The 16,895-nt window shown below is 35.5% G+C and overlaps 2 protein-coding genes across 3 annotated transcripts; both read left to right on the top strand.

Moving 5' to 3' along the window:
- Positions 1-1,993: 1,993 nt before the first annotated feature.
- Positions 1,994-7,416, top strand: LOC141336711 (protein O-glucosyltransferase 1-like). Of its 2 annotated transcripts, none has more exons than XM_073842432.1 (11): positions 1,994-2,116; positions 2,942-3,032; positions 3,154-3,297; positions 3,401-3,536; positions 3,785-3,906; positions 4,015-4,074; positions 4,153-4,252; positions 4,780-4,838; positions 4,955-5,122; positions 5,697-5,753; positions 6,166-7,416. In XM_073842432.1, exons 1-11 carry the CDS (start codon positions 2,041-2,043, stop codon positions 6,320-6,322), a joined length of 1,170 nt encoding a protein of 389 aa, XP_073698533.1. In that variant the 5' UTR covers positions 1,994-2,040; the 3' UTR covers positions 6,323-7,416. The 2 variants fall into 2 exon arrangements, with proteins under 2 accessions (XP_073698533.1, XP_073698534.1); XM_073842433.1 differs by lacking the exon at positions 1,994-2,116 and adding an exon at positions 2,600-2,704.
- Positions 7,417-7,682: 266 nt separating this feature from the next.
- On the top strand, positions 7,683-14,732 carry LOC141337240 (complex I assembly factor TIMMDC1, mitochondrial-like). The gene is made up of 8 exons (XM_073843022.1): positions 7,683-7,734; positions 9,288-9,506; positions 9,763-9,928; positions 10,148-10,236; positions 11,644-11,711; positions 11,848-11,926; positions 14,071-14,181; positions 14,279-14,732. Exons 1-8 carry the CDS (start codon positions 7,703-7,705, stop codon positions 14,427-14,429), a joined length of 915 nt encoding a protein of 304 aa, XP_073699123.1. The 5' UTR covers positions 7,683-7,702; the 3' UTR covers positions 14,430-14,732.
- The last annotated feature ends 2,163 nt before the right edge of the window (positions 14,733-16,895 follow it).

Here is a 16,895-nt window from a genome sequence, read left to right as displayed (position 1 = left end):
AGGAAAGAATATGGAGTATAATATAAAGAAAATGCAATGTGCATTAAATGAGGTAGAAAAATGGTCAAAGGGAAATGGTTTTAAGTTTTCAGTGGAAAAGACAAAAATAATACTTTTTACAAAAATGAAGAGGAATGTAAATATTAAGTTAAAATTATATAAAGAAGAACTAGAACGTGTAAATATAGTAAGATTTCTAGGAGTATGGTTTGACAGTCGATTAACATGGAGAGAACATATAGAAAAGGTGGTGGGAAGATGTAAGTGAGTAGTGAATGTGATGAGGTGTGTATCGGGTCAGGAATGGGGAGCAGATAGATTGGCTTTAAAAACTATATATCCATGATAAGATCTATATTGGATTATGGTTGTCTAGTATATTGCTCTTCGAACAAATCAAATTTAGTTAAATTGGATAGAATTCAGTCTCAAGCTCTAAGAATTAGCTGTGGGGCATGTCTAACCTCTCCAGTCTCAGCTCTTCAAGTAGAGATGGGAGAAATGCCACTACAAATAAGAAGACAACAATTAATAATTTCCTATTGGGCAAATTTAAGAGGTCAGAGGGAAAATCACCCTAATAAAAAAGTTCTGAAACCTAGCTGGGAACATGAGAAGAAAGAGTGCAATAGTTTTGGATGGAGAGTGGGGAAATTAATAAGAGATATGAGACTGGAAGAGGTTGAACATGCTCCAATAATTCCTCTATCACCAGTGCCATTGTGGGTTATGCCTCAGCCAAAAGTTGATCTAAGCTCATTAGAACGAAGACAAAAGGAAGGGCCATATGAAACAGAAGTATATGATGTAAGGGAATACATGGGGTCAAAGTATGGAGAGTATTTGCACATATTCACAGATGCTTCAAAAGATCCAATAACAAGTCATGTGGGCTCTGCATTTGTAATACCCAAGTTAAAAGTGAATAAGAATTTTTTTTATTTGCTTAGAGAACATACAAAATACCAAATAAACAACAATAAGAAAGATCTTAATACACGTCAAGAAGTCCAAATAGCAGCATAATAAAAATAATATACATTATTACACACACAGTTTAAGGGCTTTTTATGATTCATAATTTTTAAAGATTTGAAGAAGATTGTTAAATCTTTCTGAAAAAGAAAGATAATAGAGATTATTTAGGAATTATATACACTTAAGCAAAACAGTATAGAAGTAGCTACAGTTTTTGTGGGTTCCGGCACATATTGGGTTGAGAGGGGATGAAGAGGCAGATAACTTAGCAAAAAAAGCCATAGAACGAGAAAAAGTTGATATCCAGATTCCTTTTAGTTGGTCAGAAATTAAATCAATTATCAAGAAGAACATTTTGGCAGTATGGCAGCAGTATTGGGACACTGATACCAAAAGGAAGGCATTTATACCAAATACAGTCAACAGCGGGTAAGGGAAGAGTAACAGGATGGAGCAGAGCTGAGGAGAACATAATCACAAGGTTACGATTGGGGCATACAAGACTGAATAGTACAATGCACTTAATAGGCAAACATCCAACAGGGCTTTGTGAGGTATGTGACGTTAATGAAACAGTCGAACATGTTATACTGTACTGCAGGAAATATATGTTGAAAGAAATAAAATAAAGGACGAAATAGAGAATAAGGGAGAGCAGTTTTCAATTAAGAATTTATTAAATTCAGATAGAAGTATTAAATCATTATTATTACAATATTTGGCAAGTACTGAATTGCACAAGCGAGTATAAGTGGGTTTTTTTTTCTTTTTTTTCTAATCTAAATACCGCTAAGAGGGCTGAGGGTGGACGGAGGAGCTGAACACGCAGCGCCGAATGAAGCTCTATGAAGACTCTGAACGGGTATAAGATTCGAGGGGGATTGCATGTGGGTTGGTATGGAAGTTAGGAAAGTTTACTTGGGAAAGTTTGTAGTTAGAGTGTCAATGGTCCATATGAGAGATAGGAGGCGGTAACGCACTTATAAGTCTGCGAACCGCCGTAAAACAAGAAGAAGAAGAAGAAGAAGAATCGAGCCAGTCGAGTTTAATTGATGCAGAAAAATGGAGCTGCTATGGCTGCTCATGCCGTCTTTTATCCTTTTGCTGAATGGAGTTGAATTGTGTCTCTCAGAAAACGGTAAGAACTTACAGAATTTTGGTTTGATGCTGGGAGTTATCTGTCCTTGGTCGGTCGCGTTTTAATTTGTTAATTTTCACATCTGAATCTTAATACTGTAGGTTTCTGTACCTGTGTCTTTAGCATTAGCGAAGTTTAGACAGCAAATCTAACGTTACTGATGTTTGGGAATTACTAAATTTATAAAGTCATAGCATTACTTGTTTTATGCACTGCAAAAAAAGAGAGAATATCTTTCTTAGTATTTTTGTCTTGTTTTGCAGTAAAAAGTCATGCATAAATGAAGGTACAGATGTGAAATGAAGTTTAAGAAATTAGTTTATGCTTAAAACAATAAATATATTTTAATGAGGAAAGAAAACTTGTTTTTACTTTGAATTAGGTTGATTTTTTTAGACCACTTTCAAATATTTTTGTGTTAATCATAAGCTCACTTCATTTTGATCAGTTACTCAAAAAACAAGACTTAATATCTTTTGCCTTTTTGCTTCTCAAGTAAATAGGTCATGATTTAGACATTTGCACTGAAAAACAAGAAAGAAATACTGAGGAAGAGCGTTGCTTTTTTGCAGTGTGATCAGAAAAATTGTAAGTATTGTTTATGACATTTGCATTTAGGGACCCTGTTGATGTATTGTGTTCCATTTAATTTATTTCTTAAATATTTTTTCCTAGTCTTAAATTTACCTTCATAAAACCTGCAAACACCCTGTTTTGAAAATACAGCATGTCTTACTGTTACAGTCAATGATTTGTGTTTAGAATAAATATTTAATGAACAGAGAGTGTTTTGAACAGATTTTTTTTTCTCTATCTTTACATCAGCCAAACGCTGGCAGTCGTTCATCACGGAGATCACAGAAGGCACAAATAATTACCAGCAATGCACTCAGGAGAACTGCAGTTGTCATCTCAGGTCAGCTTCACAAATATAAAGTAGCTTTTTGTTCATAGCAGATCTTACCAAAGAATACACACATTGCGGATGCATGCAGCTGTGTAATGTAGACTTTCCTCCATCGCTCTTTTGATTGCAGTGTCTTGAAAGATGACCTTAGGCCATTTAAAAATGGGATATCTGAGGGGTTGATGGCAGACACAGTCCACAAAGGTGTTGGTACACACTACCAGATCATCGGAAACAAGTTGTACAGAGAACAAAGCTGCATGTTTCCAGCAAGGTTGATGAAGTGTTACATGTTTTTTTTTTTTTTTTTTGTAAAATCATGATCCTATTGTGTGCATGTGGATGTTGAATATCATACATTTATTCTTTATTTGCAGATGCAGTGGTGTTGAGCACTTCATCCTAAAAGTGATTAACCGGTTGCCAGATTTGGAGGTTGTGATTAATGTGCGTGACTATCCACAGGTTCCTGGATGGGCTCAACCAGTCTTGCCTGTACTTTCTTTCAGTAAGGTATGTACAACCACACCCCAGTTTAGCGCCACTGAGCAATTTGCTAATAAATTTTATGGTATATCAGTAGTATGTGGTTTATCATGCTTAATTAATATTAGGGCACTTGACATTACATGTGCCTCTGCCTTCAGATTACTAACACTGACTGATCCCATAGCTTGGTTTATTTATTTCCACAACAAAATGAATATTAGTAGGGCTCCAGTTGTATTAATGTCTATTAACATAGTTTTACTTTTGTTTAGACGGCAGACTACCAGGACATCATGTACCCTGCATGGACGTTTTGGGAGGGAGGTCCTGCTGTATGGCCCATTTACCCCACTGGACTGGGCCGATGGGACCTCATGAGGGATGACCTGAAAAAGTGGGTAACAAAGATTTAAAAATACTAGAGATTATACAGAGGCTTAACTGCATTACAGTCCATTTCAGGCTGTTAGATATATTCTAATGTTTAGTTGACACTCTTTAGATCAGCTGCTCGATGGCCATGGAAGAAAAAAAGTCCAAAAGGATACTTTAGAGGCTCTAGGTCAGTTGTGTCTCCAACATACATTTAAATGCAGTGTTGATTTTAGCCTAAGCTGATTAGTTTTGCCAACATTTGTAGGACCAGTTCAGAAAGGGACCCACTGATTCTTCTCTCAAGAGAAGCCCCAGACCTTGTGGATGCCGAGTACACCAAGAACCAGGCGTGGAAGTCAGAGAAGGTTTGTTTATTCTTATTTAACATATAAAAGGCATCCTCGATCAGTATCTTATCATTCATTCAAAATTAAATTTGTTTCCTAATTGATGGACTGAACTGAAGCAGCACTGAACTGACTGGAGCTAAGTAATAGCACAGTTGTCTCTGTCACTGTTGTGCTTTATGGAAGAATCTGAAATGTCTCCTTAATAAAGCTTGCATAATTGATTCTGCTATTTCTTGTTTGTTATTGTGAAGCTGCTTTAAAACAATCTGTTTTGTATAAAGTGCTATAGAAATAAATTTAATTTGACTCGACAAAGGCTTGACAAAGCATGATATAGCATCAGATCTTTTCTTCTGTATCGTGACGTATTTCCGAGTGTATGTATCGTGATTGCTTGAAGTTTGAGGGACATACAAGGACAGGCTTGGGAAACACTAAGCTAGAGGTGCTTTAATATTTTCAGCAAATCTTTTTTTTTTTCATCTTTCTGCTCTAGACTTTGTCATATCAGAACTACAGTTATTTATTTATTTTTTTCTCAGGACACTCTGGGTAGACCCCCAGCCAAAGAAATCCCCCTAGTTGACCACTGTGAATACAAGTAAGATCTGTCTCATTTCTGCTTTTGCATGAGCCATAATACTGAAACAGATGTCCATCAGTGAACCAGCATTAAGACATTTTGTATTAAGATTGTCTGTTCTCTGTATCTCCCAGATACCTTTTTAACTTTAGAGGTGTAGCTGCTAGTTTCCGTTTGAAGCATCTGTTCCTGTGTGGATCGCTGGTTTTTCATGTCGGCGAGGACTGGCTTGAGTTCTTCTACCCTCAGCTCAAGCCCTGGGTTCACTACATTCCTGTCAAACAGGATTTGTCTGATCTCAGGTAGCTTTTAATATTTTTTTTCTGGCTATCTGATATCCACCCTGTGCACACAGTTTCCCTGTGTACCCTGTTGTGACTTTACGGTCAAAGTGTTTTACATTCAGAAATATATTAGCAGTTGGAGGTTAAGGTTTTTTTGTTTGTTTGTTTATGATTAAACCTATACATACTTCACTAAAATTGGATGTCTCCATTAATCTCCATTAACAGTTTGGCCAAGCTTTATCAATGGGCCTGGTACGGGTTCAAATCTAAGTTTGTGCTAAAAATCTTTTGAATTTCACAAAGTATGTTATATCTGTGTTTTTATATGAAATGACATGACCATGAGCAATCAAAGTACCAATTTCATTCTTACATATACAACAAAAGGGGAAAAGGAAATGTTAACAATTAGGGGGATGTACATGATCTGTGTGATATCTTCAGCTTAAATGTTGTCATTGTTTACTCACCCTCATATTGTTCTAGACCTGTTAAAGTAATTATCATCAAACAAGTGAAATGTGTTCATAGAAATGTAAGTAAGAACTGAACAGAAAAACTGTATCTAAACCGTTTTTCTTTTTATTAGAGAGTTGCTTCAGTTTGTGAAAGAAAATGATGCTGTTGCAGAAGAAATTGCTATAAGGTAACACATTGTTCTGTCTTTTAATGAGTTTATCCTTTATTCTAGTGTGTAAGGTATATACAAATTTAAAGAGAGAAAGAGAAAAAAAATACATTTCTGTCATGGTTCACTCACACATGTTGTTCCAAACCTGTATGACTTTTTATTCTCTCGAACATAAAATAAGATATTTAAAAAAAAAAAATTAGTGTTTATCTTGTTCATATAATACAAGTCAATGGTAAACCAAACTGTTTGATTGCCAGTATTGTTTAGACAAGCTTATTTTGTTCTGCAGAAGAAAAAAATACAAATAGGTTTGTAACAACTTCAGTGTGAGTAAATGATCATAGAATTTCTATTTTTGGCTGAACTATACCTTTAAGACAATGTCTGTGATAATGCTGATATTTATGGTTCTGTACTTCCTTAGGGGCCAAAACTTTATTCTGGATCATCTCCGTATGGAGGATGTGTCTTGTTACTGGGAGAGGCTTCTCACTGACTTCAGCAAGCTGCTCAAATACAAACCCCAGAGAAAATCAAATTACAATCAGATCATCCACAAAGCCAGCAGAACTGAACTCTGACTTGAGGACATCATACTGGGGAAGATCTTCCTCGTTTTTGTTTGCCTTTATTCTTGCTTTTCATTCAGTTGCTCTGTAAACTGATCTTAACTAGCTGAAAAGAGCATTTAAAGGCAGCTCTGTGTGGTTAATCCAGTGAATCCAAATGCCAAATGTCTCTAAGACTGTCTATATTGCTTCCATCCTGAGACTCAAGGAATGTTTTAAAATCAGTTAAGTTACCATGTAGCAATCTGCATAAATAAAAAAAGACCTGTCCAGACCCTCATCTTCTGGATGTCAGAAATATTACACAGCTAAAATATGCTTGGTTTCTTCATAGCATTCATCAGTCTCAACATTCTTAATTCATAAGAATTAACAACAAACTCTTAAAGTCATAAGAAGTCAATCTGAAGTGTGATGTTAAATCTGATGCAGGTGTAACACACTGTAAAAAGAATTTATTGTAAAACAACAGATAATGTCCTGTCAAAAAAAAACATTTTTTAATAATGAATGGTGGAGTTGTTACTGTTTAAGCAACACTATTTTTTTTTTCTCCTGTCAAATATTTTGTATGTAGACATTCTTCCATTTGCAGATGTATGGTGATATTTCAGTTGAATAGTTAAGACTAGTTATTTAAAGAGGCAAAATTGGAGCCAGCTCAGCCATCTATGCTGTAAGACCACATTCATTACATTTATGTGAAACAATGTCAGTATATTACTTTGATAGAGTACACAATGTGGAATTTTGTCGTAAAAATCTCTGGATCTGGTTGCTGATTTGTGAATTTGGATGAGCTCATAACATTTTTTTTTTTTTTTTTACATGTAATCTCTGTCACTATTACCAGCAAAACCTCAGTAAAACAGTATTAGTACTGAAGTATTGATTGTTAATTTTCATTGCACACTTAAGTGCCATTAGAGAAACATTTGAATGTAAGCAGAGCTGAATTGATATACTGAGGTGTTGAATATGTTCTAGTATTCCAATAGATAATTGTCACTGTGTCTGTAGATTTAAAAATTTCTCACAATCATTTTTTATGACCTCAAACTAGTCAGTTGTTTCAATAAATAAAAGTTTTTTTTAAACCTTGAAAATGTTATCTTTTTCCTCCATATTTTGATAAACAAAACTTTCAAGAAATAGGAAGGAAGATCCAAGACTTAATGTTGTTGAGTGTCTTCAAATGCAACGACACAAGCAATGAAGACATTACACACTTTAATTTAAAACACGTTTTTTTTTTCTATTAATTTTAAGCTTTTAAACAATCAGGTAAGATCTGATTTAAAAATATATCTGATTTAACAATTAGATGGGTCCTCCACCACTAGATGGCGCAACTGGGCCATTGTGTAAGGAAGTGAACATGTTGACATTGTAATGGTCGTTGAAGGAGCATTGAATGAAAGCAGGTGAGATATGTTGGAGTTTGTGAGTTAGTCCGTATAGATTTATGCTACGTTTGGCTGCTGTATATATACTGTCATTTACAGTAAGAAAATCTAACGTTACTCTTTCTGGAATTTACAAATGACCCTAAATTATCAAGCGATGTCAAAATATGCTCAGTAATTTAGAGTACGTACGACTAGAATTCTATTTAGTGCTTGTTTCGAATGGAGAATATTGTTATATTGTGCTTCGTTAAACATGCTTCTCTGCACTTGTTTAAAATATGTTGAATTCTACTTTGTGTTTGACAATTCTCGCAGTTCTGAGAAAAAGAGAATTGTGAGATAAAAACCCTAGTAATAAAAATAAAAAAGGTATGGTATAATTGATTTAAAATACATTTATTTTATACTAAGTTTACTTTAAATCCATTAACATATGTATTGATATCACTTAAGATTTACTGATATAAAATTATAATAAAATTTTATTTGGAGTATTTCTTTATTGCACAATAAACATTTCTTAATAATATGCCTAAAATGTGTTTTAATGTATGATTTCTATAATATCAGTCTTATAATGCAAGATATATAAAGTGTGAAGTATGCTTGCAATAGTTTCACTTTAAAACAATCAAATATACCTATGTATATCTTTAGTTGGACCTCAGCACTACTTCTGCACAATTAAAGTGCATTAAGCACAAAATTAGTAAGTAATTAGTAAAATTTCTCTTTAAGTATACCAGTTGTTTTTTTAGTAATAGGTCGATTATTCTGAATAATCGATTAATTGATTAATCTAAGCGAACAATAGCCTTTAAAAAGTAGTTCCCAGAAGTACATTGTAAGAAACCAAGACTCAGCACTGTGCAGAGATAGAGTTTGAGACGCTCCACACATGTAAAGCCACTCTGTTCTGAGATGCACATACATATATATATCTAAAATATTTTTTTGTATTTTTTTTCACCAGGGAGGTTCGCAATTTCTATAATTTTTTTATGATGTAAACTCAGAGCTGATCCTCCCTATATGCAAAATACGCAAGCTGCGTAGGGCCCCCGAAATATCGGGGGGGGGGGGTATAATTTTAGTTTAGTTTTTGAATTTGGCCAGCGGTTATGAAAACATTCATGTTCATTTCTTTTTATGCGGTGCGCTCTCGCCTTTTCTGTGTAAAAATCAGTCAAATCATAATGTCGTATAGTCTCTGGCTTGACACTAAACCAGAAGTCTAGGATCGGCACTGTGTAAACTTATAATTGCAAGGAAAAAGGTAAAAAAATATATATATTTTTTTATTTTACTCCTTTTCTCAGAATTGTGAGAAATAAACTCTGAATTGTAATATATAAACTTTTTTTTTTTATCCCGTGGCGGAAACAAGCTTCCATAATTTATTCATCTGTGATGCAGAAACTCTTTTTGACAGCTGTGTTGCTTCAGGTGTTAAATACAGCCTGTCTGTATGATTCTGTCGTTTAACCATAGGGCATGCGTGTCAGTGTGGATGAACATGCATAAACACGCTCTTATACCTCTGGCCTTGTGTTTCTGTGATTGAACAGCTTGTTGATGCGTACTGCAGGCCGGCAAGATTCATCACCCACATGTGGGGGGACAGATGCACATAGACTTGAGGGCTCACATCTGAGTCTTCTGGGGTGCAGTCTTCCTAGTGTCCATGCATCTGATAGCACCTCCACACAGCCCTTACCACAGCACCTAAGCAAACCAGAGTTCCCTGACACAGGATGGGATCGTATCAAAGATCTTTTCTACAGGGGGTAAGTATCAGTGATGTGTCTGGAATGCACAACACATTGTTGTGTTGCTCTGCAGTTGTAATTAAGCTTTAAATATGTCTTTCTTAACTATTCACTGGTCTTGTTTGATACACATACATTTATTTAACAATAAACTAACCACGGCTACATGATATGCCATATTTGTAAAACACAATATCAAAGACACTTAACTAATGAAATATTTGTGGTCATGGTGCATTTGCCTCTTTTTGACTTTGCTCTGCTCTCCACACAGCGAGGGTCAGATGTACTCAGAGGAGTTAAGAAATATAGTGAAAAGTGGCATTGCTGCAGCCATGGTTGGGATGGTCTATGGAGGCCTACCAGGAGCAAGACATGCCCGTGAGAGATTCATCCAGCTCAACCAGGCTGAAATTTACCAAAACAGAGTGGATGCAGTGGTAAGACAGAAAGGACAGAGGCTGAAAATATCAGTATCATATATGTCTGTTCTGTAGACAAGTGCACAGACATCTGCTCTCATTGTCTCAACTGTAAACATGTTTTTTGATGCTGGAATTGCTTTTGTTTTTACATTTCATATAGCTGAGAAAAGCGCATTATTATTTTATGGACTGAACTGTGTATACAGTGATGCTTTGTGTATTTTGCCTCTCCAGCGCTCCGCTCACAATGCAGCTATTCGTGGGTTTGTGCGCTTTGGCTGGAGGTGGAGCTGGAGGATAGCAGCTTTTGTGACCATGTTTAAGTAAGTTTAGATATGTGAAGTTTTAATTTGAGAAACGTTTAATTACATGTTTCAATAAACTTGTCTTATATAGTTCACCTAAAAATGGAAATTTGTTGAAAATGTACTTACCCTCATCAAATTCAAGATGTAGATTAGTTTGTTTTTTCATCAGAACAGATTTGGAGAAATTTAAAATTACATCATATACTCACCAATGCCTCCTCTGCAGTGACTGGGTGCCGTCAGAATGAGAGTCCAAACTACTGATTCAGTAATCCACAAGTATTCCACATGGCTGCAGTCCATCAATTAACTTTTTGTAAAGAGCAAAGCTAATGGTTTGTAAGAAACAAATCTATCATTAAGACTTTTTTAACTTTAAACCATTGCTTCCAGCTAAAATACAAACCCATATTTCATAATATTGCTTCCTCCAGTCCATCCCTTGTTGCCTTCTCATTTTAAAATCCACCCACATATTTGTTTAGAACTGTTCTGGACTGTTTTGTCTTACATTTTGTCCATAATATTGCTTTCTGCAGTGAAAAGGGTACCTTGTCTGAACAAGGAGAGAAATGTGCACAGATCAAGCTCTGTTAAGCCAAAACAAATCTAAACAAATATGTTGATGGGTTTTGATCTGAGAGGACAACAGGGGATTGACTTTGTCACTAGAGAAAAAATATTATAGATTTTGGAATCTTATTTTAGCCAAAAGTGACAATTTAAAATTATTGATGGATTTGTTTCTTACAAACATGCAGCTTTTCACTTCACAAGACGTTATTTGAAAGATTGTCATGTAAGTTGTGTGACTTGTGGATTATTGTAATGTTTTTAACAGTCTTTTGGACTCTCTTTCTGATGGCACCAGTTCACTGCTGTGAAGTGATCTAATGCTAAATTTCATTTGAAGAAACAAACTCATCAGGACATTCTCAAATGTTAGTTTTGGGTGAACTATTTCTATAATGTTACAATTTAGGTAATTTTTATATTTTCATTTAAAATAACTTATGTACATCTATAGCACTTTGTATTATAATTATCTTTGCATGAAATTACAAAAAATATGCTGCTGTACGGGTGTTTCTAATACAGTGTCTATGGGAGTGACTGCCGATATCAGTCTCTCTCTATTTTTTTCCTCCTTTTGAAAGCCACTACTGATTCACCCAATGGTGTGATTTTAGGAAAAGCTGAAAAGGGTGGTAGAACTGTTTTGGGAAACCTATTTGGAAACAGTCATTATTTTGCAATTTCTTTAGATATTGCTAGTTTGCAAATTACAAACTACACCTTTCCAGTGAGCAGCATTATTTGAGCAGCACATTTGAAGTACAGTACTAGGATTTGCTGCAGAAGAGTTAATAGCCTGTCAGTTCCCCCAATTATGAAAAAACACTTTATGCTGTTTTTTTACAGCACTGTAAGTACTGGATTGACAGTGTACAGAGACAAACATGCTATGAGCCATTTTGCTGTTGCAGGAGGTAAGTTCACAAACTCCTTATCCTTTGGGTCTATGGATGATGGTACTTTAGTCGGCCTGTGATTTTAAAAGCATTTTTGCTTGTCATACTAAGATGACAGGAAAGAACGACAATATTCACATGTGACTGTGTTCAGCTCTCACAGGAGGAGTGTTCCGGCTGAATCTGGGATTAAGAGGGCTGCTGGCTGGCACAGCCATAGGAGCTGCACTGGGGTGAGTAGAACAGAGAGAGAGAGAGAGAAAGAGAGAGAGTGTGTCTGTGTGTGTGCGCACACATCTCAGTCAGTCAGTATCAGTGCCGTTACTATCTCTGGAGAGATGTGTCTACCCTGGAGCAACACTGCACTCTTTGCCCCCTCACACTACCATCTCCCTCCCTCTCTTAGGGCATTCTGTCAGTCAGCTGTGGCCTTCCCTGTAACCCTCTGTCTTACATCTGCATCCCCCAGCCAAAACAACTCCCTTCCCCCCTTTTGCTCCTCCATTCCTCCTCTTTTCTCTCTTCCTTACTCATTACCAGAGGTACCCATATGCTGAACAGAGGTCTTTGATCTGAAGAACTATCAGCTGTGCTGTTTTTTTTTTCTTCCTTTTTTCTTTTTATTTACTTATTTTTCAATTTTCCTGTTCAGTTTCTTTTTCTTTTTGCTACTTTCTCTTCCCCTCATTAGCAGAGATGCATAAGTTAGAAGAGCCTCACATGGCTTTTTAACACACACCTGGAGCTCACAGTGTGCCTGCAGACAGACCCTAATGCCTCAGTCAGGTGCAACAAAGTGAAAAAAGGCTATAGTACATTATGCTCTACATAGTGTGAAGATTGTTACACGCTAACATGCTCACTATAATTGGACTTAAAATGGTTCTGTAAAAGACCATGAAGCAATTAATCAGTTTTATTGATTTTAATCTAAAAAAAAACAAACAAACTGAAAACATACATTAAGTTTTAATGATTCCAAACCTATTACTGGCTACATGTTTTAGAAGTTTGCCAATTTATTAATGAACACAACACACAAACAATACTACTACTACTACTACTAATAATAATGAGTCATATTGAATTTGTATTTACAACAGTCTAATTTGATTGAATAGGCTGCAGACTCAACAGTTAAAGCTGCTCTGTGCCTGCTTAGACTCAATTCTGTATTAAAGCCAGACTAAATTATGCCTTTTTTGCCTTACCTCAGCTAACCTGTTGTTGCTCAGCTAGTATATAGTTGTATACTCAGTATGTGCACTTTAAGTTAGAGTACAGTACTGAATGGAAAATTTTACTTGCATAAAATACAAGTATCTGGCCAAAAACATGCTTGAGTATAAGTAAAAAGTACAAGTATTTAAAAAATTTCTAGCAAAAATTAAGTAGATTTTTGTTTCATCATGTTGAATCATCTTCTCAATACCAAGTAAAATACAAAAAAGTGCAAAGGTTTGGTTAAAGGGTAAGAGCAAAATGAAATGCAATGGCAAAGGTCAAAAACATCTATCTAGCACAGTGGAACAGAAAAACGCCTGGCCTTAAAGGAATACTCCATCCTTTACACCCTCATGCCGTTCCATATGTATATGATGGATACAAAGTTTAATGCAAGTGTACAGAACACCCAAAGATGACACCTCTAAAATTACACAAAGTAAACACAACGGTAACCCATACGACCCCTCTTGGTTAATCGATGTTTTAAGTGAAATTATAGGCATGTGTAAGAAAAATATTTAAATATTTTAAACTTTACAGTAGTGTTCACTTTGTGTAGTTACACTTACATTGTATAAACAAAAAAAATGTTCATCTGAAAAAATAAAGTCACATACATCTGGGACTGCATGAGGGTAAGTAAATGATGAGAGAAATTTCATGTTTGGGTAGAGTATCACTTTAAACAGCAAGAATGTTTGAGCATTCAGATGAGTTGAAATCATTCAAGCATAAGACGACATGAAAGATAATTATTATTTGGTCTGTTTTCTGTTCAAAGTTCTCTTTTGTGTTGTATAAAGGACATATGTACAAAATTAAGTAAAAATACCCATTTTTTTGGTAAGTATCCTTGTAAGCACATTTGTAACTAAGTTAAAATTAATATTAAAATCAACATGAACAGTTGGAAGAAAATATGTGATCCACGCATTTGCTCTTTAAAGTGACAGCAGATATACCAGATATTATACCTGCTGTTGTCTTGAGTCATTAATGTAAATTAAGGAACAAAAGAAAAATAATTTTTGCTGTTGTTCTGAATATCAGCATGACTGTGATTACCTGTGCACATTGTGTTTACATCTTTCCTGATATTTACTATATGTCTGTGCTGATATTCACAGCAGTTTATGTGATGTTATAACAGGCTGCCGGCTGGAGTTTTAATTGTTGGTCTGCAGAAGCTGGGAGGCGAGACCTTGCATGACAAGAGACAACGGGAAAGACGAGAACTACATGAGCTGAGAGTCGCTGAATGGTTAGTTTAACCAGCAAAATAGATTATTTTCGTACTTGGACAAAATTGATAAACTGGTCACTTTGAACAGAAAATTGAGCTGTTGTCTCCATTACAGGAATGCTCGTCTCAAGCTTACAGATGATTTCATTGGAGAAATGAAGTGTGAGAAACATCAGGACACTGATAATGATCTTCAACGAATAGAGGAGCTGCTCAGTCAACCTAGGAATGAGAAAGGTGCAACCAAGAGCTCTGACAACCAGTAACATAAGAGACTTGAAAATTCATCCTCTTGCTGAACATTCTGACTATGATCTTTCTAGGATGTTCTATTTGTTCTATGTTTAAAATTCCTGGTACCTGCTCCCAGTATTTGTGTCAATCACTATCATTATCAGTGTAATATTTATTTTCAAATGCAAATGTTATGTGCATATCCCTAATTATTTTAAAACCTGCAAAAAATTGATGAAGCTGATAAAGTATTTGGATTACACACATTTACAAGAAAACAAATGTTGTTACCAATGTAAAATATCAGTGCCAAATAAACTCAGTGAAAAAAGAAACATCCATTTTTTTTATGATACTGTATTTTAATTTACTGCAATAAACTGCAATGTCTGTAATGTATGACACCTAAGGCAGGGCTACAGAGAGACAGGAAGTACAGTTATTTAACATATTATGTTAAGACAAGTGTTTTACATGTGCTAAGAAATTTGCTGGAAATAAAAGCAGTTGAAAGTGAGAGAATATTTCTTTTTTCCTAACTTTTTTTTGATAAATAACAGTATGCAGTAGACGTAAATAACTCCGCTCCCAAACATTAGGATATGGAAAAAACTGTACCTTCAGATTACACTGCAAAAAAAGTTTCTTACATCAAGATTTTTTACTTGTAAAGCAAAATTGTTAAATAAGCCTTGTTTTATAAGAAATTGATCAAAATTAAGTACGTTTGAGATTAACAAGAACAAATATCTGCATATGGGGTCAGAAAAATCTACTTGGTTCAAGAGGAAAACTTTGAAAAGTTTTCATTTCCCATTCCCATTGACAGATATTTGTTCTTTTCTTAAGCATAAACTCGGTTTTGTTTATTTTATCAGAAAACAAGACCTCGTATCCACCTTTTTCCTGAAAGGGAAATGATGAGAGCCCCCATGATGGATTCTAACTTCCGTTTGGGTGCTCTCATGTTCTGGCCTCCATAGAAAGCCATGTTAAAACGAGGTAAAAAGATTTACTGAATTGATCAAACTAAAACTTTTTAAGGTTAAGCTGTGCATTAATTTGACTAGAAACACCAGAGACCAGAAATGTAAAGCATCTTTCTGTTATGAGGTAGATGTGACTTTGCGTTCGGGGAAAATGGTGGATATGTATCTTGGACCTTTGGGTATTTGTATTGGAAAGCAAACAAAACACTGAGCAAGATTTTTTGCAATGCATGCAACATTTAATGTCATGAATTTACGGCTTTCTGCTCTGATTTAAGACCTTTATAAGGCCTTAAGCACAAATTACAAACTTTTTTTAGACCTGCAAAGACAAAAACTGTATAACTACTCACTGAGGTTTGATGTTGTCACGAGGAGGATAGTTGTAAAATTACTTTTTGACAATACAGCATATTGAGCAGGGATGATGCCTTGAGCTTGTCAGCTGCTGGGTTAGATCTCCTCTGTAAACAAGATGTGACAACAGCTGGGTCTCTCTCTGATGTACAGTAATGCTTAGAACACTCTGGAATGTAAGACAGATTTAAAGAGCCAAGAGACAGTAACAAACAGCCTACTATTCCTCATTCATACCAGATAAGGTAGTTAACTTTTGGCAAACAGCAGGCAAGAATAAATGAACCCAGTAATAAAAATGGCTGTGAATATTGACTGATTTATGTGAAATATATACTATGAAGTTTACAGCCAAATTTGATGCACCAGTAAGTTTTTCATTACTGGCTCAAGCAAGAAACATTATTTGATTAACCAGTGCAGTGCATTTATACATTCAAGTGGATATTAAAATGGATTTATGTAGCCATCTGATTGACGGGAAATGTTGAATGCTTGTGAAATATTACTCATATTACTCGTTATTCCAGTCAAACCGAATCATTTAGTGAGAACATGCCCAACAGCACTACTTAAAAAAAAGTAATTGACAGCACAGACAACACTCCTCAGTGCTCCATGTGCCGCTATCGCTGTAATTACTGTGGTAGACCAATAGCAACACCATGAGTACAAATTGTGAATCGCAGCTTTTACACAAAATGACCTCAGCAGGAAGTAATGTTCCATTCTCATCTGAGTGAATGAAATACTGTAGCGAGTCAAAAACAGTAATGGAATCCAACTATAAGAAGGTGCTCATATTGTCATTGACAACATGGATGGAAGAGATGCCCTTGAATCCAACATCAGAATCAGTTAGAAATTAGAAACCTGTTGTTGCTCTGCTTTCTATAGGCAAAAATGAGACTGATAACAACCAACTCCCTCTGGCCTCTCAGCAGTTCAGTCAAATAAGCTTATATTTTCACTCCAGTATGCAGCAACACAACTGGTATTTTTTTGCCAAATAGAACCCAAGTCACACCCCTTCTGATCTCACTCCACTGGCTGCCAGTTGTGACCAGAATTTAAATAAATAAATAAATACAGTTTTGACACTGCCTTTCAGGACTGCCACTAGAACAGCACCTCCCTACCTCAATTACTACT

This window comes from Garra rufa, chromosome 6, assembly GCF_049309525.1.
Source record: "Garra rufa chromosome 6, GarRuf1.0, whole genome shotgun sequence".
NCBI classification, from domain to species: Eukaryota; Metazoa; Chordata; class Actinopteri; order Cypriniformes; family Cyprinidae; genus Garra; species Garra rufa.
The sequence above is the reverse complement of the archived record's forward strand: the minus strand, read 5'-3'. Positions and strand labels throughout refer to the sequence as shown.

Excerpts from the sequence above, each read along its gene's own strand:
- LOC141336711 (XM_073842432.1), top strand. The coding sequence starts at position 2,041 with ATGGAGCTGCTATGGCTGCTCATGCCGTCTTTTATCCTTTTGCTGAAT. Across the intron at positions 3,033-3,153 it reads AACTGCAGTTGTCATCTCAG|TGTCTTGAAAGATGACCTTA; the intron begins GTCAGCTTCACA and ends TTTTGATTGCAG. Across the intron at positions 4,253-4,779 it reads AGGCGTGGAAGTCAGAGAAG|GACACTCTGGGTAGACCCCC; the intron begins GTTTGTTTATTC and ends TTTTTTTCTCAG.
- LOC141337240 (XM_073843022.1), top strand. The coding sequence starts at position 7,703 with ATGGTCGTTGAAGGAGCATTGAATGAAAGCAG. Across the intron at positions 9,507-9,762 it reads AAAGATCTTTTCTACAGGGG|CGAGGGTCAGATGTACTCAG; the intron begins GTAAGTATCAGT and ends CTCTCCACACAG. Across the intron at positions 11,927-14,070 it reads GCCATAGGAGCTGCACTGGG|GCTGCCGGCTGGAGTTTTAA; the intron begins GTGAGTAGAACA and ends ATGTTATAACAG.